This window comes from Varanus komodoensis, unplaced genomic scaffold (assembly GCF_004798865.1).
Source record: "Varanus komodoensis strain SLA01 unplaced genomic scaffold, ASM479886v1 scaffold40, whole genome shotgun sequence".
In the NCBI taxonomy this organism is placed as follows: domain Eukaryota; kingdom Metazoa; phylum Chordata; class Lepidosauria; order Squamata; family Varanidae; genus Varanus; species Varanus komodoensis.
In genome coordinates this window covers 3,841,221-3,864,161 of record NW_025335942.1, presented here as the reverse complement: position 1 = coordinate 3,864,161, position 22,941 = coordinate 3,841,221, and the positions used below count along the sequence as shown (strand labels likewise).

The following is a 22,941-nucleotide window of genomic DNA, read 5'->3' as shown; positions in this document are numbered from 1 at the left end:
CTGCTCCTTTCTCAGTGGGTGCTTGGGGGTTAGGAACCTGGGGGAGGGGGGAGAGGAAAGAAACCCCTCTCCCCCGGGCCGCACGGACCTCTTTCCCACGGGCCACGTCACCTTCCCTGGCCCGCCTCGATCTCGTTTGTAAGTGGAACTGATGAATACCGGGCGAGAAGCAAGACGCCGAGGCAGCTGCTCATTAATTAATTTCCAATTAAAAGTGCTGACCACCCTTCACTGAGTCCGTCTGTGCAGGGGGAGGCGCAGGGCAGGCCTGGGGCTGCCGGGATCTTCGAACAGGGCCCGGTGTCATGACGTCCCTTTGGACCCAAAGAAATCTCCTTCTTTCCAGAAGCGCGCTTGGGGCGCGTCATTTGGCGGCTGCCCTGCTTAAGCGCAGGGAAGCCGGCAAACCTCGGGCTCCCCTGGGATCGCGCGCAAGCGATCCAGGCTCTCCGGGTAGGCCCAGATCCGACGTCTGCGCGCGGGCAGGACGTGGAGCGCGCTTCTGGGGCTCCAACCGTCCGCTTCGGCGCCGCGAAGGCGCGCCTCTGGGCCCTGTGGGGGGCGCACGTTGGTTCCCCCCCCCCCGTCGCCTTTTCCCGCACCCCACGCAGCGGTTCTGGGGAGCTTCTACCGCCGGATAACCCTTGAACTGGACACGCGCGCCTGCTTCTCTCCCCACCCCCTCGCTTTGCCCGTGGGTGGCCAGATTCACCTTCCTTTAAGACCGTGGGGTGCCTGAGTCAGGAGCGGGGGGAGGCGGATTCTTCAGCCTGGGCTATAAGAAGTTTCTGGGTCAGGTTAGTCGGACTCAAGGCGGCCTTGTGTTTGCTCCTCTAAGCCCCGAGGATCCTCCAGTTGCCCCCGCCATCGGGACAACACGGCGGAGCGAGGCCCCCCGGAGCTCGCCGATCCAACGCCTCCCCTTGCTGTTCCTGGAGCCTGGGAGACCCCTGTGGCCATGTCCTACCCCCAGTTTGGATACCCCTACTCATCGGCACCCCAGGTAAGCCCTGCCAGAGCGGGATCGCGTCCACCCTCTCCCGCGCCTCCCTGTTCCCCCGAGAAGCCCTCCAAGCGGGAGGAATCGGGGGGGGGGGCCGCTGGGGGAGGAAACCACGTGGAGGGTGCGACCACATGCCTCCCACATCCGGGGCCGCCTTCCACATCTGCAGCTCTTACACGCAAGTAGACCCCACGGGAACCCTTGGCCCGAACTTCCCGGGATGCAAGGCTAAGCTATGGCCAAGGAAGGGGGCGCTCAGCCCGGTCCTCGAAAGCTGGGGCCTAAGCCCGCTGGCTAGGGGACCCCCTTCCCGCAGCGGGAACGCTTCCAGGGCGCGCAGACCCAGGCTCCGCTGTGGGGGCGGGCCCCGTCCCAGGGGGTCCTTTTCGGGGGAGGGGGGTCCCTTTCGCAGGATGCGCCCACGCAGGTCTGCACAGCACCCAAAGGATGCTTCTGCCCGGTGAGGCGAGGGGGCGGTGGGCCGCTGCTGGGCGCAGAAGCAGCCGCGATTCCCGCGGGTCCTCCGGCCCTCCCGGCTTCCAGCGGCCCCCCTGGGCGCAGCGGCGCTGCGGGCATCCAGGTTTTCCTCCGGGAAGACTTTGAGAGCGGGGCTACACAGGCTGGCAGTCGGGGTTCCGGCTCAACTGCTTTCCAGATCGTTCTGCTAAGCGCCGCAGTGCCGCGGGGGAGGATGGGCTCCATCCATCCTGAAGAGGCTGCTATAATTGCAAAACGGATCTAGAAGTAAATTCGGCTACCGAACTCGTGTCCCTACGAGTAAGAGGGGCACAGGGGTTCGTGTGAATGGAAACGCGCTTCCGACGCAGAAAGGATGCATTAAATGCTGACAAGTCCTTAAATTCCCGCCCGATCCACACACCTTCAGCAGCTGGGTTTGACATCATGTACGAGGCACTTATTTCGGGTCATTAACCCCGGATAAGTTACCCTTTCGCTGCCCACTCTAGCCTCCATTTCGGCCGTACAAGTGGGATCCCCCCTTTCCGAAGTGGTGACGGCCCCGATCCCCTCATGCGAGGTTCAGACCCATCGAATTCCACGGGACTTACTTCTGCACAGGCATGAGAGCTTGCACCGTTGATTCTACCCCCCTGCTGTCGTGACGGGGTGGCTGCAGGCCCCATTTAGCCCCTGAGGGCCAGTGTGGGGACTCGGGACGCGTGCTCATCTTCGCTGGGCGTTGAGGAACCACCAGCTGGGGCGCGTGCAGGGGTCCCTGGGGGGGGAAGGTGGACGGGGGGGGCGTTGTTCTGGATTAGCAACCTGGAGAGGCGCGCGAACCCTGGAGCGCACGCGCCCCGCTGGCCCGGACGCTCGGCAGGCGCCGCACCGTCGCTGCCCTGTCCTCCTAGTTCCTGATGACCACCAACTCCTTGACCACCTGCTGCGAGACCAGCGGCCGGACGCTGACGGACTCGGGGGCGGCGGCCGCCTCGGCGCAGACGCCCGTCTATTGCCCCGTGTACGAGAGCAGGCTGCTGGCCACGGCCCGGCATGAGCTCAACTCCGCGGCCGCCCTGGGCGTCTACAGCAGCCCCTACGCCAACACGCAGGGCTACAGCAACTACGTCACCTACGGCACCGAGGCGTCCGCCTTCTACTCCCTGGTAAGCGGCGGCGCACGCGGAGCCCACCTGCCGCCCTTCCCTGGGGCGGGGGCTTCCCTGGAGGCCTTTGTCCAGGAGGCGCACATGCCAGGGAGAGACCCTCCGGAGCGCCTGGGGCCTGCGGGCAGCTCGGGCAGCCCAGCCTTCAGACTGGCTGCCCGCGCTCTGGGGTGGCACCTGCCGGCAGCGACCCCCGGCTGTGGATCCAAGCTCTCGGGTGGCGCGGGACCGTGGTTTGCTCCAAGCAGGCTTCGCTGTCCTGTGGCCATCCCAGACGTCCAGAGAGCATCCCCCAGGAGCCCTGACCCTTGGCCATGGTGGCCGGAGCTGAAGCCCGAAGGAGCTGAGCTCACCAGCAGGTTCTGGGAAGGCTGGTCCAAACGTGGAATGAAATCCGGCGTAAAAGGCTTGCCCAGGGATGAGAAGTCAACTGCCTGAAGTCAGCCACTACCTGGAGGGCGTTAAATCCCCCTAGACTTTGGAGTAGCAAGCACCTGAAGCCCCATTTGGTGCAGTCAAGTTCTCCAGGAACACGAAATTTAGGGTTAGGATGGCCCCTTGGACAGCCAATCTGAGCCCACTTCTTCTCAACTTCCCAAGGTCACCAGGGTGTTTTTGTGGTCAGTGCCACATTTTCTCCTTGCTTATTCCTAAGCGCCCCCAGTCCCACTGAATAAAGGAAATGATTCCTATCTTGTGTGGGGCCTGGGAGGAAAGCACTAGAATCGGAAGTATGAGGTTGCTCACACTGAGTTAGACTTAACTTCTGAGCAAGCGCATCTGCGTTGGTCTAACGATGATGATTTCTGACTGTGGCACATGCCTGCTAGAAGTTTTCTCCCCGGGACTGCACCTCTCATCATCCCTTACAACGGGTGCTGCTGGCTAGGACTGATGGGAATTGCACTCCAACGACATCTGAAGCCCTGTTCTGGAGTTAGGCGCATAGGAAAGGTTTTCACTGCGCCCACAATTAAGCACCGTTGTGACCCCCTTTACTTTAATGGGAGATAGTTAAGCACATGGTTAACTCCCCTGAAATAAATTGGTGGGACTAGGAGAGGCTCAACGTTGACGGTTTACGCCGTCCGTAGAAAGGCAGGGAAATTGCGTTTCTCTTCCTGTGAGAAGGGAGGGCTGATGCGTGCTTGTTCTTGGCTTTAATGTTCCAGAATAGCTTTGATTCGAAGGACGGGAGCGGGTCCGCGCATGCGGGCATTACCCAGGCGGCAGCTTACTATCCCTACGATCACACGCTCAGTCAGTACCAATATGACAGGTAAGAAACAACAGAAATTAATTGCACGGCACGGCCAGCGCGGCGAGGCGCGGGGTGGGGTAAGGGGAGGTTGGCTGTTTTCCTCCCCTAATCGGGAAATATTTCAAAGATGGCTACATGATCTCTGCAGATCTGTGCATTTATAAGAGGGTCGTGGTAATGGGGAAAGGAATAAATCACGGGGTATCATGGCCGGATCTTGTCTATGATGAATGGAGCACTTGCAGGTCACGTTAGACAGAACCGTGAATAGGAGGGAGAGGTTTCCTAGTACCTTTCGGAGGTAAAAAGCTGGCAACTGCGGCAAAGGAATAAACATGAAAGAATCCAGACCGGTGGGAATAATTTCGTAGTACTCAGCTCTGTGCGCCAACCCGCTCACACCTGGATCTGTCCATTCCCCCATAATCCGATCGACAGTGGACCAGTCGGAAGTAAAAAATATGTCTTATATAGCTGCCGAAGGCAACTCCCTGTACCAGCGACGGGTTGCACCATTAGTCGCCCTAGCGGTGAAGCAGCGCATTGGCACAAAGTCCCTGATTCGAATCCTGCCTCTGTTAGCGCTCCACAAGCGAGGACCTCCGTTTCCCAGCATCCCATTTGCAGCCTGGGGATTATAAGGATTGCCGGGAATGAAAAGCTCTCCCAGTGGCCGAGGCATCGTCTGTACGCTAAAGATTAGTATTCCATGATGGGTAACCAAGCCACTTGAACGCATGTGTGCTGGTTCTTAAATCCCACTGACTTCAGTAGCAAATCAGCAGCAGAGTCCTCTACAAGTACACGCAGAAATTCAATGGCACTTTCTCACAGGTCAATGCACAGTTCTGTACCTACTTTCCAGGTGCATTAAACCCATTGGGATTTCCGAGTGTGTTTAGGATTGCACAGCCAGGCTGCAATTGCATCCCCTTTTTCCTGCAAGTAAGTCCCCTCGATTTCTGTGGGGCTCGCTTCTGAGTCAACAATTAAGCACGTCTGGCAGTGAGAGGAGGTCTGTATCCGTGGGACTCCAATGGAATAAATCACAAAATCCTCGGGGGGTTGAACTGATTTCGAGCCAGTGCTCACCTCCATCATGTAAAGTTACAAGTTGTGCTTCCTACACTTGGGGTGAACCCTTCGTGTGATTTTTGCACCGAAGGGGAGCTTGCAGATGCATCTGAGCCTAGATTTGTCTCAAAGAAGCTGCCAAGAAATGCAGATCCCTTTTCTGTGACCCGTTTTAGACTGCAGTGTTAAACACACAGGGCTTCCGCACTGAGACATTTAGGAAATGCAGGCTAAAATCTTTCGGTACCCCAGTTCTCAACATCCCAGCTATTTTTCTTTGAAAGTAAGGCAAATTGATTGAATGAAGGGCATCTGTACCGATCCAGACACCTAAGAGCCAATGCATTTTGCTCGGGCGTATGCTTGATGTGGAACCTATGACCAGTTATGACCTAGGGCTGACGTGCAGCTCAAAGGCGCGAGATATTGCAATAATCTGTGGGAAAGCCATCTAAATCAATGACTCCATAGCCGTGGCTGACCTTGTGGCGCCTTCAGGGGTTCCTGCACAACAGAACCGGTGTGGCGCGGAGCTGAGTGCCGGGCAGGGACCTGGGAGATCCGGGTTCCAGCCGCCACTCAGCCATGAAGCTGACTGGGCCAGGCACACACTCTCGGCCCAGCCTGCCTCTCTGTGCTCCTGGTGCGAGGAGAAACCGGAGCTCTGAAGGCTTCCTTGGGCTCCTCACTGGGGGCAAAAGGGGCGGAGATACAGGCAATGAAGCGGTGATGCTGATATCCCTAGAGCGGGGATTTGGCCTTCTCTTTCTGCGCCTGTCGCAGATAAAACATTGGAAAGCAAGTGTCCAGCTCAGCCAGTGAACGCAAAGTCACCACCAGCAATAATTGTCCCGCCCAGGGCCAGTTTTCCAGCCCTCCGATTCTCCTTTTCCTCTCAAGCATGTAATACCCATACCCTTAAGTTGCTGTCCGAACGTGCAGCAGGGAGCTCCGCAGAACCAGCAAGGAGGGAGATGCGCTGGTGAACCGGCCCTTGCTGGCCAGCAGCGGCACGTGTGAATGCGAGGGCCATCCTGGGAAGGCAGAGCCCTGTCCGTGGTGCTGGACTCCCCAGGCAAGCAGAGCGGCGCTGGATGCGTCCTCCTCGGCTGAGAACCAAACGGACATAGTTCCTGCCTCTTCCTCAGGGATGCGTTTCCAAACGGTCCCCATGAATCGAGAGCATTTTGTCCCCGTCCCCACCGCGTCTGCATCGCGATAAACAAACCCTTTTTATCTTTGGCACGGTGATTGTTTTTTAAAAAGAGCACACGCCAAGAATCCCGCTTACACCACTTCAACCTTTTAAGCCCAGTGGGTGCTGATGACCTTTCCTTGCATGATGTACATTAAATATTCAGGTATAACCCAATGTCTTGTGCATTAAAAAAAACCTCTCCAGAAGCAAAGGGTAGGTGAGAAATTTACTAATAATAAAAGAATTTTTATTAACGATTGCACCCTGAGGTTACTTAGGTGTGTTCTATCAGGGAGATGTAGCGTGCGAGTGGATTGATTTCCTAGCATATCCATCTTGCACGAGCTGAATTTTGACGCTCCCAAAGGGTGAACTTGCCTTCGTTTTGCAGGCTGCGATTTGATGCATCATGCCTGCGTTAAATACAGTGAGATTTACTTTTGAGTAAACATACATAGGAATGCCCTGTAAGGCTGTAATTTTAAGCATACTTACTTGATGGTAAACACTAGAGAAGCACTGCGTCTTACTTCCAAGAAAACATGTACAGGGTCCAACAGCATCTAGATTCAACAGCTTCTAGACTGGCCAAATTAGGTTTTAAAAATTTAAGCTGATTTCAACAATAAACATTAAGTTATCCTGACTAAATGGCTTGTGAGCTAAGTCCTGAAGATTTGACCCATAGCCTAATTTCCAAGAGGTGCAATGCAGTCCTGAGTTCAGTGGGGTTTACTCCCAAGTAGGCTTCGGTTGCTTGGGGGTTTGACATATTCATGGCCACTCTGAACTCCCATTCAGTTCAATGGGGCTTCCAGATAATACATATCAGATTGCCCTCTAAGGCCATAATCGTCTCAGTTAATGGGTGGTATAGAAATCAAATAAACAAATTCAAATAAATAATCCCCTACACACACACACCTGGAAATAACGCCCATTGAACTCAACAGGGCTTCCTTCCGCATAGACGCAAACAGCATTTCACTGTGTTTCCAAGCGATTCATCTTTCTAGTCATTCGATTTTAGTGAATGTGGTCTGCCTGAAAAGACAGAGGTAGACAAATCTTGGCCGAATACTCCGTAGGACTCCCTTTCCACTGGATATGAAATTATCCTAGGCGAATCAGAGTGAGGAGGTTTTGTTTGCTTCCCCAAGTCATTGGTGGTACCCTTCGGCCTGGACACGTGTTCACGGACTGCCCCTCTCGCCTTCTTGTGAGCCACAGATATGGCACCATGGACGCAGGGACCCGGAGGAAAAATGCTACTCGAGAGACTACCAGCACGCTGAAGGCCTGGCTGCAGGAGCACCGCAAGAACCCGTACCCGACCAAGGGCGAGAAGATCATGCTGGCCATCATCACCAAGATGACCCTCACGCAGGTCTCCACCTGGTTCGCCAACGCCCGGCGGCGGCTCAAGAAGGAGAACAAGATGACCTGGCCCCCTCGGAACAAGTGTGCGGATGAAAAGAGACCTTATGAGGACGAGGAGGAGGGCGAAGTCCAAGGAGAGCGCCTGAAGAACGAGAAACTGGAAGGTATCTGTCCCGCGTTCTCGACCCTTTGCAGGATCCCAGTTGTCTGTTCAGCCCCCTCCCTCGCCACGACAGCCCACGGGAACTGCACTCATCCTGCACTGGGACTCAGGTCCCATGTGTGTGAGGGGTAAGGGCTGGGAAGCGTGGGGGGAAATGAGGTCAGCCCCAGGGGGAGGAGAATCTATGGGGAAATGCCAGCGGAAAGAGCTCTGTTTTCAAACAGAAGATGCACATATAGGAAAGAGAAGGTAAAGGTTCCCCCAGATAAGGAGTCTGAACTTGCAGAGGAGTGTGCAGGCCAGGCTTCTGACTCTTGGCCCCGTTGGACGAAGGCACTAGCTCAGCTCTGCAAGTATCACTGATTCAAGAAGCATTTGACAGCAACAGCGAAATAAATAATCATGAAAATAATGCCAAACTGCACTGAAAGGGGAAGGTGACTATCAAGAGGGATGCAAGCAGCCTTCTTTGCAGCTAAGCCTCATATTTCCCCCATCCCGGAAAGCAGAATTTCTGCTTTCTTGCCGCCCTGTAACCCTGAGGACTAGAAACTTGCATGCTTTTAAGGGCCAGTCATAAATGTCATGATACATACGGCTCCATCGGGATGATTGGGATGGTCTTGGACAAGTGACTGTCACTATCCATTCCCTGTTTGTTACATGGGAATATTAACTGCTCCCCTTGCCGAGTTGCTGTGCCAAAGAAAGCACCATTTTAAAGGAGCCCAGCGAAGAATTCGGAGGGTTTCTTGAGGGCGCGTGATGGGTCTCCCCACCCAATCCTGCCCCAACCTGGGGCCCTCCGGATGAGTGGAGCTACGCCTCCCAGCTGGGCACGGCGGAGCCCTCCCAGGGCCGGGGTGGCGGCCACGCTCGCCGAAGCCCGAGCGCGCAGCGGGGCTCGAGCTGGCCTGCCTCGCCTCTGCCACCGCTTCTTCCCCGCAGAGCCGGCGAGCAAGGAGGACAAGGAGCTGGCCCTGAGCGACCTGGACGACTACGACCCGCTGGAGTCGGAGGGCTCGGAGGGCGAGCTGAAGGCGCGGCCCTTCGGCGCCGCGGAGGGCGCGCCGTGCGCCAACGACGCCTGCAAGGAGCCCTCGCTGGGCGCGGGCGCGCTGGAGGGCAGCCTCAAGGAGCCGGCGACGGGCCCGGCCGCCTGCGAGGCCGCGGAGCTGCTGAGCGCCCGCCAGCGGGGCTGCGAGGCCAAGCCGCGCTACCCGCCGGCGCAGGCGCAGGCGCAGCCGCCGGCGCAGCTGCTGGAGGCGGGCGGCAAGCCGCGGATCTGGTCGCTGGCGCACACGGCCACGTCGCTCGGGCAGGCCGAGTACCCGTCGTGCATGCTGCGACGCCAGCAGGGGGCGCCGAGCGCCGCCAGCGCCGGGGCCGCGCCGGCCGCGGGCGCCCTCGAGCGGCACGCCAAGGATTCGCCCGTCACGAACCTCAGGAACTGGGTGGACGGCGTGTTCCACGACCCGCTCTTCCGGCACAGTACTTTGAACCAGGCCTTGAGCAACACCGCAGTGTCTTGGGCGACCACCAAGGGCTCCCTCCTGGAGACGGGGCCCCTGGGGCGCTCGCTGGGGGGCGGCGCCGCCGTGCTCAAGGGGCAGCTGGCGGGCCTGGCGGGCGCCCCGGACGCCGGCAAGGACTTCCTGGCGTTCCCCAAAGCAGGCGGCAAGATGTTCTGCTCCTAACGACCGAGCCCCGTCCGCCTCCCTGGGCCAGGGTGGGGGAAGGCAAGACGGGGAGCGAGAGAGACTCGGGCCAGCGCGCCCCGGCGGGGCGGGGGACCAAACCAGGAGCACCGGGAAGGCTGGGGGGGAGTTTCCCTTGGAAGCCAGAGAAGTTTTTCGGGAGCGAGCAAACATGGATTTGCGAGGTGCTGACTCAAGGAGAGAGAGAGGAGAGAGACTTCTCTGCCGTTTGGAAGATTTTCACTGGGCTGCGAGCTTGAGGGATCGACGCCTTCACCGATATTTAAGTCCATAGCACGTCCCGCTAGCTTTAGAGGCGAATATCAGCGTTTACCTTGGGCAAGTTTACAAGGCGCGAGATGCTAATTCCGCTTCTCCGGGGATGGGAGAGGGAGCAGTCGGCCTGTCCTATTCTCCCTGTTCGTTTGTTTTTTTCCTTTTAATTTGTGGCATGCCAATCTTAGTTCCCCAAAAGACTTTCCCCTCCTCTTTTCCTTGTTAGCATCTCACCCACGAAAAGGAAACAAAAATGCACCTTCCACCGAGTTGACACCATTGCGCGCACGCACACAACACACCGAATTTGAACTTGACAAATAAGCTATGTCGGAAAGGTATGTTCACTCCAAATAAATTGTCTGTCTCTCAGAGAGCGTGCCCTCCAATTTGTGGTCTGTTTGCATTGCCTATGAAGGAAGCTTTTGCAGGAGAGCATCTGTGGGGCACGAAGTAGGGGAAGTTCTTGGACAGCCCCATTGGATCCCCTACGTGCAGTGGGCCGAAGTTCGCACGCCTGGATTCGAAGCGTTTGCAGACCAGGGTCTATTTCAGAGAAAGATCCGTGGAAAGAGACGGAATTCCCGAGTCAAGACCGGATGGAGCAAATCTCGGCTTGCAGCCAGTGCCTTGAATGCAGCGGGACACGCTTCCCAGGGGATCGGGCGGGGGGGGCACATCCAAGCCACGAGACAAAAGGGCGCAACCGACAGAGATGCGGAGCGCCCCTCAGAACGAATTTAAGATCCAACCTCGTGGCTTCACGAGGCTCCGGATCGAGTCGCCAGATTTCATGAGCTGCTGGAAGGAGAGGATGCGAGGAAAGCGAAGCGTTTTCCATTACGCCTTGAAAAGAGTCGTTTCCCCCCGCTGCCTACTCGCAGTTGGAACCGAGGGCTGTAAATTAGCAGAGGGACCCTTGAGCAAACGACCCCCCTCCCCCCAGCCATGCAATGAATCCGGGCACCCCCCGTTTGCTCTCGACCCTGGCCGCGTTTGCGGAGCTTGTCCAGGCAGGACGAAGGGACGTTTGGGGGAATCTAGCTCAAGATCCGGGTGTCTCTCGAGGTGGAGAAAAACCTTCGCATTTGCTTTTTCAAATCCTTGCAACTGGGATGGACGCGGTCGAGCCGATTATGCAGAGTAACAGTGCGCCGCGTAGGCTGGGTCAAAGATCACAGGCCGAGCTCATTATAAGGAGAATCTTCCGGTGAGGTAGAAAAGAGAAATATGGGAGCTGGCGAGGGAGGGTCCCTTCCCCAAAGCGCAGCTCCTGAGTTTTGTTTGCTGTGATGAAAGAGGGCGAGCCCTCGCTTTAGCTGCGTAGCGCTTAAAATACAAACCCGATAAATATAATTTTAAAAGCAGTGTAAAGCAGCTGTTTGGCTTAGGCAAGGAAAAGGGGGCACCGTGCTGTGATCCAGAGAGGAGGGCTGTGATCCTATCACATAGGCTGCGATCCTATGTCCATTTGGGCTAGGATAACGCCCCCGCCCCGAGCTCATGGGGCTTCTGAGCGCAGGATTGTACTGTGAGGATGGGAAGCAAGTCTCAGCAGAAGCAGCGGGGCCTCCTTGCGAGTAAAAACGCATCGGATCGAGGCTATGGAAGCGTTCCGGGCTGGAGGCTCCGCGAATCGGGTTGCCCACTTATTCAGAAAAGGCGGTGCGGGGTGGGGAACTCGTTAGATCTCCACGGAACGTGAGAATGGACCCCGAAGGGCTAATTGAGTGGCTTGAAGGCGAAGCCAGGACGCGCTACTTTCCCCTTCTCAAAAACGGGGCCTCGACTCCAATGGAAGCAATCGATTCACATGCAAGATTTGATGCTTTAAACTGCCGTTTTAACCTGCAGCTTCTCCGTCGCGGAGAGGAGCGCATCGTTGCGTTCCTTATGAATATTTCAGCACGTCAGGACCGATGCGTTACCGTTTTGACATTAGCGCAAAGCGCGGCCAAGGGAAAGAGGCAGCGCCCCCCCCCCGCCCCGACCGAGATCCGCGAGAAAGCCCGGGCGGGGTGCCAGGGAGGGGGGCCCGGCGCGCCTCCCCCCCCCCTTCTTTGGCTCTTGAATCCCTCCGGCGAGCCGGGCCGGAGCGCCAACTTCCCTCCAGGGCGTTGGGGGAGAACCGCCTCAGCTCTGCTGCCCTCACAATCGGGGGCAAGCGGACGCCCCCTCTTCCCACCCCGAGAGAACCCGCCCCCCCCCCCCGGGGTTGGGGCCCAGCGGGCAGGGCGCACCAGTTTCAGAAAGCAAAAAACACCGGCCCCACAAGTGGGCGGCCGGGCTCAAAGCCCAGATGTCATTTAAGGAAGGGAAATGCCCCCCCCCCTTCAGACCACACGGGATACGTTCTCAGGAGCGCTTGCACCTGGCCCTGGCAAGGTCTCTCCATGGGGCCCTACAAGCAAAAGCCTCAAATACCTTTACTTTTTGCCCTCCCGCTCCCCGCAGAAAAACCTGACTTTGACCTTGCTCCAGTTCAGCCGAGGGGTGTGCGCGAGAGATTAAATCGCGGCTCGGGTGCAGGGCGTGAGAGGCGTCTGTTACGGGGGAGCCTCAAATGTGCTTAAAACACGCTGTTCCGCGCTGGGGGGTGGGGGGATTGTCCCTTACAGGACCCCCCCCCCCCCCCGCCAGGCTTTTAAGCTCCTGCGCCTGAGCAAGCCCCAGTGCACGGCCTGGGAGTGCGCCCTAAGTCCTGCTGCGCGTTTTTCGGGGGCGGCCTCCCGAAAGGACACCCCCGAAGCCTCTCCAAGGCGGATCCAAGCGGCGCCTTAGCCCTGGTCCTAGTCCGCCCCCGCTACTCTGAGAAGGCCGGTCTGGCTCGGCTTCAAGTCAGAATGGGGGGGGGGGGCAATCTTCTCCCGTGCTGAGGCTTAAGTGGGTTAGGGATGCCCCCTTCGCAAGGCGCACGGGAGAGGCCGCTGCGATGGCTCTGGCGGGAGGCGTGGAAGGGGACGGCCGCCTTCTCCCTCTCACTTTGCAGCGGCTGTAATTGGACTGCAGCCCCCCCTCCTACGCACCCCCCCCGTCATTATATTGACTTTCGCTCTCTTGGATATTATCGAAACGAGTGCTTCTCTTGGCTGATGGGGGCTGTCAAAAGGCTGAGACAGGAGGGGCCCCGGCCTGGGGAAAGCGAAGAGGGAGCAGGCGAAGGAGGTGGGAAGGAAGTCGCGGGGGGGGGGGGACCCGTTGCATCAGCCAAGATAATTTGAAGTGAAAATTTCATTTTGACAGTAAAAGAGGAAGAAAAAACCCCTCTTCAATTTCTAAAAAGGCTCCGCACCCGGAGATCGCGGCGTGGGGGAGGGGGCAGGGGGGGACTCTGTGGAAAGCCACGTCTTAAAGCTGAAAAGGGCAAAAGAACTCGAATTAGTTGTAATAGATAAAAAGGGCAAAAATAAAAAGGCGACTTGACAGTAATGGCGAAAAGTGGGGCCTCCGGGGAGACGGGCTTGCAGCCGGAGGCTGGACGGAAAGGAATTTTAATTCTGTCTGGGCGAGGGGCTGCGGAGGAGAAGCCCGCGGTCAGACAAAGCCACGGCGCTGGCGGGCGGATTTGGGGCGCCCCCCTGCCGAAATGGGACAGGGGGCTCTCGCAAACAGAGGGGAGAATGCGCCCCAGCGCCTTCTCCACGCACCCGGCTCCTCCGTCCCTTTGCAACTGCCCGAGCGATCGTGGGCAGCGATTCCACGTCTGAGTTTACATTATTTCTCAGCAGCGTCATGTCCTCTTCCGCGGTTGGGGTGCTCGCATTAAATTTTCTGCTTTTTTTGTGTTTTATTTCATTTCTATCCCGCCCGCGAGCCGGAGCCTTCTGGGCGGCTCACACCAAATTTCAGATTTTTCCCCAAGCCTTCGAAGCACCTGAATATTCCAACCCTCCGAAACCGTTCCAGGGCATCGCGGCGGAGTTGTCCAACTATTCGTGACCAAATCCCCCCCCCCCCCAAATTATTCCCGACCTTGCTGAGGTTTAGTCAACAATTTTGGAAGGAACCGGCTCGTCAGAACTCCCTCGCTCGCCCTCTCGTTTTGTACAGTCTTGGTTTCTGACAAAAATGGCACAGACTTGGCGAAAGGTCTCAGCGCCCCAAATCTCAGAATGAGATCAAAACCCTTCTTTAACAGCACCATCCTCTCCGTGTCTACTCAAAAGTAGCCCATTTCCACAGATCTCCCTGCGTCTAATAAGCCTCTATAAGATCGCAAGAAAAAGTCGCCTGGTTCAAGATGGAAGAGGCATGAAAGTGCGCAGCGGCGCGATCCTATACGTGTTTCCCGGGAGCAACGCGCATTGGCGCACAGCAGCGTCTTCCCCGAAGTAAACACGGGTAGGATCGCGCCGCAGCATTCAAATGGGCCATGTCCTATATTTGAAAATACAGGGATCCTCCCAGGTAGGTGCGCAGGAACCTCCCTGCCCTCCGGGAAGCCCTATTTATTACTTTGCTCAAGGGCTCGGCCTAGATTCGGGCAGCGAACGGTTCGCCAAAGCGGAGGAAAGGCGCCCAAGCCTTTTGGCTCCCCAAAAAGACGCCTTGGCAAGAATTCGCAGGTTTCCGGCGATGAGGCAGCCGAGGAACCCGGGAATTTCTGCTCGAGGCGCGCCGAAAGGACTGGCGTTGCGCAGGGGCATCTGGCCCCCGACGGGTGGGAGAAATCGGACGGCCAGGGACTCTCTCTGCTGAGGAGCGGAGTGGGCGCCCCTTCCCATCCATCTCTCGCACGGGGAGACTTGCCGGTGGATCGGCCCCCGGCGGCCCAAGGAGACCCACCGAGCCGCCCCCCACCCCAAGCCGCATCCAAGCCGCGCTTGGGGAAATCAATCTCAGCGCGCCCGGATCAATAACCGCCCGTCCCGTCGGGGAAGGCGCGCTATAGGCTTTATTTTTATCTCTCCAAGAAAAGTTCCCGGTCCAGCCGGAGGGGATGCGGGCGATGGCGAGAGACTCGGGCGGCGGGGGGGGGGGGCTGGAAGCAAGACGCCCCCGGAAGGGAGAGGTGGGGGACCCGGCGCTGGAACGGGAGCGCCTCTGGAAGGCATTCGGCCGTGGCAAATTCCAACCCACCAAGGAGGAGATGGGAAATTAACAGCGCCTTTTTACATCGGGCCCAAATAAAACTGTAATCAGCGATGCGTTACTTTTCATTAAGAGAGTTTGACAGCGGCGTCGACAGCCGCGGTAGCGTCAGTCTCGACAAGGGAGCAGGAAGGGGGGGGGTGTATAAAACTGGGTGGGGGGAGAGAAAAGGAGCTCCCGGTCAGAATCATAAGATAATTCCTTAAGCTCCATTAACAACTCTTAGCCGCAGGAAATGGGCTCTCCGAAAACATCTTCAAATCTAAAAGCTTTATCGACCTCGCAAACCTCCGCTGACGGGTCTATTTCTTTCTTTTCTGTCCATTTTTTTTAACGTGCCCCCCCCCGCGCCCCCCAAGCTTTGCAGAGGCGAGCGAGTCGCCCAGCCAAGCAATAGACTTTGACACAACGCCTTCTTAATCGGAGGGAGAGGGAGAGAGACAGGGAGAAAGAGACCTTAAATGATATTTAAAAGGCAGCCAATTAAGATTTCAAATGATTGTCTCCTGAGATTATGCACGCGATTTATGTCACCTGCCGCGTCGGGGGCGAGTGCGCGTGCACGCTCGGGCCGGGAAGATGCGAGCGCGCGGATCTGGGGATCAGCCAGGGGTGGGAGAGGCAGCCAGCGGCAGGAAGGAGCTGCGTGCAGACGCCGGCTCTCCACCAGCTGGCCGGGAGCGCAGCGAGGGCTTCTCGCCACGGGGAAGAAAGAAGGGGCTTTTTGCAGGAGACCCCTGGTGCAAAGGAGGGCATCGGGAAAGCCCGGAGGCATTGCGCAGGAGCAGGAACGCTTAGCCGCGCTGGCCTTCCCCTCCCAAAGCTGCCCCATTGTCTCTCTACTCAACTTATTCATCGCCCTGGATGTGTGGCCTTTGATAACCAACCTTTCTGGGGACCCACGGGGAAAGGAAGGGACATGGGACCATCAGGAACTGGATGCAGGGAAGCTGCCATGTTCCTGGGTTCCAGCCAATGTTAGTCTAACCTCAGTCCCATTCATTTCAGTGCTCTACCCTGAGTAGGCCAACAGGACTCACAAGGCGCTCTAGATGGCCACCATCCAGACCGATGGTGGTGTACGGCATATCAAGGGTATTGCCGGGTGGAGCCGGGGGTCAGACTAGATGGCCCAAGAGACCCCTTCTGACTCACTCTGTTTCTGTGCTGAAGCCCCACTGGTAGAGTGGGGCATTCCCTGTGGCATAGCACGGTGTCTGTTGTTTCTTGCTTTTGCCCCTAGCATGAAGAACCTGCATGGTGATCAAATGGGGCTTTGGTGCTCCAAATAGGATTTGTCTTATTTGCATCAAGTCAAGGTCTGCTTTGCTTCTGAATGCTCACAAGAGGGGCGGGGGCCATATATAATGTTTGCCCCTCAGAACGAGAGAGAGTATCGGTGAACATGGTAGTTGCATTAAACTGCAGGGAGCTGCTGAGAGATTAATTGCCCAGGAAGGTGTACTCGATCCAGGCTCCTCCAGCATGGAGCCCAACAGGATGTGAGCCCCCCTCCACCCACACACAGCCAGCATCCACCAGCCTCCCCAAGGTCCCAGGTGGGCCAAGGTGATCCATCCCTGTCCAACAGCTGCTTCTCACCTTGCACCATGTGGCAATCCGTTAATGCCGCTGTTGGTGTAGGGATATTCTCTTTGGCTGAAGCAGAACGGGGGGGGGGGGGGGGGGGGGGGGGGGGGGAGGCGGCGCTTGTGAGAAAAATTGTGTACTACTTTGCAGGGGTGTTGTTATGCCTGGGACCAGGGAGCTCCAACTTCACCCCTGTTTCAGTGGGGCCTTGGGCAATTCCATTGGGGTGAGCAGAATAGTTTACCTCCAAACTGCTCATTTGCTATGCAGGAGGGCAATTTTCCAGGAGATGGTAGCTGGGGAAGAAAGGGTTAACTCAGGAGGGAGGGAGAGAAAGATTCTCTGCATAATCATTAAGCTTAGTCAGAAACCAATTTGGTTTGTGGTGATACTGGGCACAGTTGTGAATTAACTGAAGATTGTTTTAAAAAATACTGAGATCGTGTTGTAGTACAATATGCAGATTTTGGACAGATTTGTGAGCTGCGGGTCTAGACACTGAATCTTTCAAGGGTGGCAACACCCTTCCTGCTGATCACCCATAAAGCCAAACAGCTGCATTTTGTCAACAGCCTCACTTCATCTCATCCACCTGAATTCCCATGTGTAAACACCCTTTTTGTGCGGGAAGCAAAGTCCATGGTTAACTCTGGATCATTCTTGCATAGGTGTTCAATATTTGGGGTACACATGCCAGTCAATTTGGGTCACGATGGAACAGTAAGATGCTGGCACTCGCCAAATTTTCCATTTCCAGGATTTGGGCCGTAATCTGGGAGACACTTTGGAGCTGTTTTTCATTCTCATCTTGGCTTTAGAGGGCTTTATTCCCAGACACACAATTTCTTCACTTCGTGTGTCTCCCTGACCCGACCAAGGCAATCTACAGTCTGTCCCAACGCAGCTCTGACCTCGATCCTGCTTTCCATAAAGAAAACTAGAGAAGGTTTGCCTGTGCGGCTACTCATCCATTTCTCCTAGGGTTTACTAAGAAGGGTGAGAACTACAATTATGCACACACAGAGAGAGGGCGGGGGGGGGGGGGGGACAGTGGCTGCAGAGCATAGAGAGAATGAGAGTACACCTTGGTGAAAATACTGTACTGAAGATTATGTTCAGAGGGTAGCCATGTTAGTCTTCTGCAGTGCCCCCAAAAACCTCTTGGCTCTTTAGAGTAACACATTTATTCTGGCATCAACTTTTGTGGATCCTGCCCACTTTGGCAAAAGCACGAAATCTTAGTGGACATGTGTGAGTCTGTCAATTTGGTGTTAACATTCCTATATCTGGAATACACACACACACACACACAGCACTGTGCCATGGAAGCTTGCACCCAAATTAACCAAATTAAATCTCTTGATAGCCCTGTTCAGGCATGCAGTAGCCACACAGGGCGAACGTACAAAGAGAAGTAATGTCCCAGCTCAGTGTCCCCTGTTGCCAAATTTGCCACCATCTGCTCAGGGAAAGCAACTGAGGTCCAAACAGAAGAACTTCTGATAGCTCTTCAGCAGCATATAAATTTGAAAAATAAAATAAACAAGAGTGATGCAAGCCAGAGAGCTGCAGATAAATGTTCACAGGAACCTCAAGGTCACTCTTGGGCACAACTCTTTATTCATTGCATTATATTGTCTTCCTTCCTTCCTTCCTTCCTTCCTTCCTTTATTATATACCTTACATGACAAGGAAAGATCACCTGAATGCTAAAATACCTCAGTATTCGTTCTATTCTCCAAGGCCCTGATTGACATCCTAGGGGGATCATCCCATACCTGACAACCTCCAGATATTTTGGAATGCAACTCCCATCATCCCCAGTCAGCACGATCAATGAGCAGCAGTGCTAGGGTTTGTAGTCCAAAACATCTGGATAGCACCCATTTGGGAGAGGCTGCACTATTTTTTGATGGTGATTGTAGCCCTAGATACACACGCACTCTGCAACCGAGGCCTGGCTTGCCCAAACAGCAATCCATGTGATACAACTGGACCGTGCTTGTGAAAGGGACCACGGCAGACTGGGAGAGCTGTTTGTGCAAACGCTGCTTGTGTGTGTGCTTGTAGAGCACACTTGCTCTTGTTCTTGGGTGCCTGGAAGCCTGTTATGAAACTCACACACATTTTCTGCTCTTTCTCGGTTTGGGGAGGTGTAGCCCCTCTCCATCCTAATGCTGTTCTACTCGATATGGACAGAACACAGGAAGTCGGAAAAATCCATAAGAATTGGGAGAATCAGTAAACCTGCTGTGCAGATAGTAGCATCAGGGTGAGAGTAGTGATGCTGGGAATGGTCCACCACCCCACCCTCTCTCAGTGATATCACTTTATTTAATTTCCTTAAACTGCCAAATGATTATTGATTTCACTTCAGGGGTCAATATGCCTCCAGCTGAAATCAATTGGAGTTTTGCCAATTAATTTCTCTGAAGCAGAACCAGGGATTGTGTCTTTACCATTTGTTTTCTCCTTGAAATATCGATGTTAATGGTGCAGATACCAACAGAGATGAGGATTATAGAACAGTGCAGTGTTGGCACCTTTATCAGTTTTCACATTTAAATAAATACACATTTTCAACACGTTCTTTCCATGTGTTCTTGGTGCTAACCTACTGTAAAAGAAAAGCTACAAAATAGTGGTTCATTTCTTACTTACTGGTCTCCTTCTGGAGAACTTCAAAAGCAGTTTGCTCCGGCCTGGACAGAAGCTGCAGTGTTTTGATGGCAGATCCCCCAAAATCTTTGGCCCACAGATGGTTCAGTGGGGTTGCCCAGCACCCCTGTTTCTACACTCTTGCACGGGATAGAATAGCTGCAAGCAGAGGCTGCTTCGCTTTGAAATGCATGCAAAAAACAGAGAAAGGAGAACAAACGGAGCTTTGATGATGACATTTAACTCTATTAAGGGCCCAGTCCTGTCACCCCTGCCCTCGGGGCATGTCGACCTCCAGACACACTGAGGCAGAAGCGCATTCAATATCCGCAGCAAAGCTCAGTGTAGCAAAAGCTCCGACACACCTTGCCCTGTGCATTCTCTCCAGACACCCTCTAAGCAAGAGTGCAAGGGAAGGGAAGGGAAGGGAAGGGAAGGGAAGGGAAGGGAAGGGAAGGGAAGGAGGCCGGGCATAGATAGGAATTAGCCTGCTAAGAGGCGCCATGGTGAAGGTGCTGGACTGGGGACCTGGGCGATCCACCTGGGCGATCCCAGTTCTAGTTCCCACTGGGTGCCTTTGGGCCTCACTCTCCTCCTAACCTACCTCCCAGGAGAGTTACGGAACCCAGCACGGAGTTTGGTAAGCCAGGTTGGGTCCTGCCCAAAAGGCAAAGAAGGTGAGACATAAATGCAATGTAATAATAACAGCAAGGGCTCCGTGCCCTCCTCACCCAATTTTCCCCAGCCCTGAGGAGCTGTGGACTCTCCAAGGGGCAGCCACCATGGCGTGGGGCCAAGACCCGGCCAAGGGTTCTGTCCAAGGTCCAAGGGTGGAGGACCTCGCCGTCCAAACTCACTCCAGGATGGAGTTCACGACACTCCCCTTCCATTTTATGTCTACAGCAACCTTGCGAAGTAGGCTAGGCTGAGAGAGAGTGATTGGTCCCAAGTCAGTTGGAGAATTTCAGCATTTGGGGCTGGCCCTGCAGTGTTGGAGCCCCAAATCTGAAGCCACAGATCTCTGGGAGACCCTCTGCCCCATTCCCCTGCTGTCCGTGGGTCTTTGCTGAAATAGAGGCACAGGGCCCCCAAGAATCTCTGGTATCTGATGCCTCTTGATTAGCTGGCATTGACCCTCACCTCCTACTGACCCCACCCCGAACCTTTACGCCTGAGATCTTTTTCTGAAATTCAATGCTCTCCTCTCCCTTTTCCATATATCCCACTTTACAAATAGGCAGGGTCCTTGAAATATGCACACACACATAACAAATACAAAGAAAAAGACTTTAGAGCATATGCAATCAGCATATGCAAATGTGTTGTTGTTGTCCTGTAGGCCAAAGTCCTGGGTCTTTTTGGTATTTAGCGCTGCACTCAGTCCGAGTCCAGTACACGATTTCCGGACAGAATCAAAACAAAGGAACCACAGAAATGTAACTGGGATGTGAAAAGTTAAAAGAAAAGATCAATGAGAAGCAGCTTTTGTGGTTGGTGGCACCCAAGACAATGAAGCAGAACAAGTGTGCATATCAGAAACTCAAGGGAAAAATCCTTTTATTTATGCAAGTTTGTGTAAGAGGTCACTGTCCAGAAAATATTAATGATAACTGCAAAATCTTGCAATTGAGACTGCATAATTCATATCATTAGCTGAGCTAGTAGGTTATTCAGTGAAAACATAATTGATTTATTCATTGGAGTTCATTTTTAGCCAATCAGAGTGCAGTGTAAGGACACCCTTTTTATTTGCAGAATTTCTGCTGTTACTGAATTCTCAAATAAAAAGGAAACATTTCAGATGCTCTTTCCTACTAACATGGAAAAGTAAACTGGTCCTAGTTTTAATAATTATATCTTACCCTTTCGACATCTGAAACAGGTACCTGAGTTCAGGTTCTAGAAATCTGGAAAATTATTTACCTTGAATCAAATAATATAAAGGTGTATGACAAACTGACATTTTTCAGCCAATTGCTAGCCTGATGTAACATGCATATTAAGGCCAGAGAATACATGATCAATTTTTAATCAAGTTATAAAACAAGGTTCCATGTATTAGGAATAAGTAAGGGAAACTACATATCTACTCCATTCAAAATCTGCAAGAAGAACTCTAGGGGTGGCATCTGATCTCTTTCCTAACACAGTTCAAAGTGCTGGTACTTGACTTGAAAGCTACAAGGCAACTAAAGAAACTCCAGTTCCCATCAACCTCTCCAGGGCCCTACAATTAGACAGAGCAAAGCAGTTTTAAGAAGCTCTAGAAAATATGGGTAGTCCATAATCAACTTTAATGAATCAACTTTAATGGCAAATTCAGGCATATGCCTAATTACTTCCTTCTGGACTCAGTGAAGATACTCTGAAGGCAGGCCAGAGTTCAGCACAAAGGACACGTTGCCACCACCCATTAAAAATATTTGTTTTTTAAAAAGACGTGGGATGAAACAAGAAAAAGCAAACTGTTACTTCAGAGGTATAGGTGCTAGTTAGTGGTTCTGTTGTTTGGTACAAACACTGAGGGAAATAATTAATGGCACTGCAAGCCTAAACATGATGAAATGACATTAACTTCCCTTCCAGGACCAATGTTAGAAAAAAGGGCTTGATTGTAGCAACCGGGAATTGATAGAAAAGAAGACTTCCGAATGCTTAATGGCAGGTCCGTTGGGATCACACCTTCTCTGACATCATGCTCAGGGCTTTTAGTACCCTGACCTAAAAGAAAATTAAAATCACCCAGGCAGTCCAAATTCTATGCAAAGAGAAGAGAAAATCTGTAACTTCCATACATTATGCAAATTGAGCCAACTTGTCATTTCTGCTACTGGAAATAAACATTCTTTTCTCTTGTGTGCTGTTTGAAAAGCCATTGAAAAAAATTGACATGTGATTCCCCCTTCCATGAAAGAATGACAAATGACTGCAACCTTCGAGCCAACATCATAATCTTGTGTGTTTTAAAAATATTGTGGGAGACAAGACTTAAATCCAGATATAGGGTCTCATATAGGGCAGGAGGGGTCTAAGGATACACATAGAGAGATTTGAAATGAACACTCTTGACTTAGAGAAGATTCCTTCACAGGATTCTCGAAAGAACAGATCTCAGACACTGGGGAGATCACTTTGGGAATCCTCTCTGTGCCTGGGGAAGTCAACCTATGGCCCCTGCACAGCATCCCAGAGGCCATAGGATATTCTAGCTTCCCCCAGCTGGAGCTAGTATGCCCACTCCAGGGACTGGGCGGGAGCGGGGGAGATGCTGCTGGCATGCAAAGGACTGGGGCAAGAGTCTTGACAAAAAAACCCAGCTAGAGGAAATGTAGGGTTCTGTGCCAAGGAAGCTTCACTTCCATATTTCCTCCTGTCCTACAGAGAATCAGTACGAACCTCCATATTTGGGGGAAGCACCTGTCATCATGGGCCCGGAACAGAGCTCGGTGGGGCATGGGCTAGCCTGCAGACCTGTGAGTAACACCCAGGCAGGGCTGCTGGGTGGAGAGGTGAGGAAAGAGCCAGGGCTAACCAAGCTGGGGGTCCTAACTGCGGAGGGGAGGGAAGGGGAGGGCTGGGGGGAGCTTGAAAGGCTGGGATGAAAGACGGGGCTTATCCTAACACTGGGTGGTACAATCAGGCAGGCCACTGCAATACCCAAAGGAAATGGGAGAATGGGATGAACTGTAATTCACACACACACAATCCACAGCTTGTACATGCACCGTTTCCAGTCCCGTTATTATCCATGATCAGCTAAAAAGAGAGAAAAGAGTGTCTCTGCAATAAAGCCAGAGAAATTTCCTGTTGCCAAGATAAACTCTTCAGAGTTTGGCTTTGCCTGAAGCAGCTTGGAAAATAACATGGACAGCTCAGTGACCAAGCCAAGCTGCATTTTATTTATTTATTTATTTATTTATTT

At 54.0% G+C, this 22,941-nt stretch overlaps 1 protein-coding gene across 1 annotated transcript; it reads left to right on the top strand.

Annotated features, from left to right (window-relative positions):
- Positions 1–958: 958 nt before the first annotated feature.
- Positions 959–10,052, top strand: IRX4 (iroquois homeobox 4). The gene is made up of 5 exons (XM_044442936.1): positions 959–1,003; positions 2,377–2,631; positions 3,804–3,910; positions 7,395–7,708; positions 8,656–10,052. Exons 1-5 carry the CDS (start codon positions 959–961, stop codon positions 9,402–9,404), a joined length of 1,470 nt encoding a protein of 489 aa, XP_044298871.1. The 3' UTR covers positions 9,405–10,052.
- Positions 10,053–22,941: the final 12,889 nt, after the last annotated feature.

Excerpts from the sequence above, each read along its gene's own strand:
- IRX4 (XM_044442936.1), top strand. The coding sequence starts at position 959 with ATGTCCTACCCCCAGTTTGGATACCCCTACTCATCGGCACCCCAG. Across the intron at positions 1,004-2,376 it reads CCTACTCATCGGCACCCCAG|TTCCTGATGACCACCAACTC; the intron begins GTAAGCCCTGCC and ends CTGTCCTCCTAG. Across the intron at positions 3,911-7,394 it reads AGTCAGTACCAATATGACAG|ATATGGCACCATGGACGCAG; the intron begins GTAAGAAACAAC and ends TGTGAGCCACAG.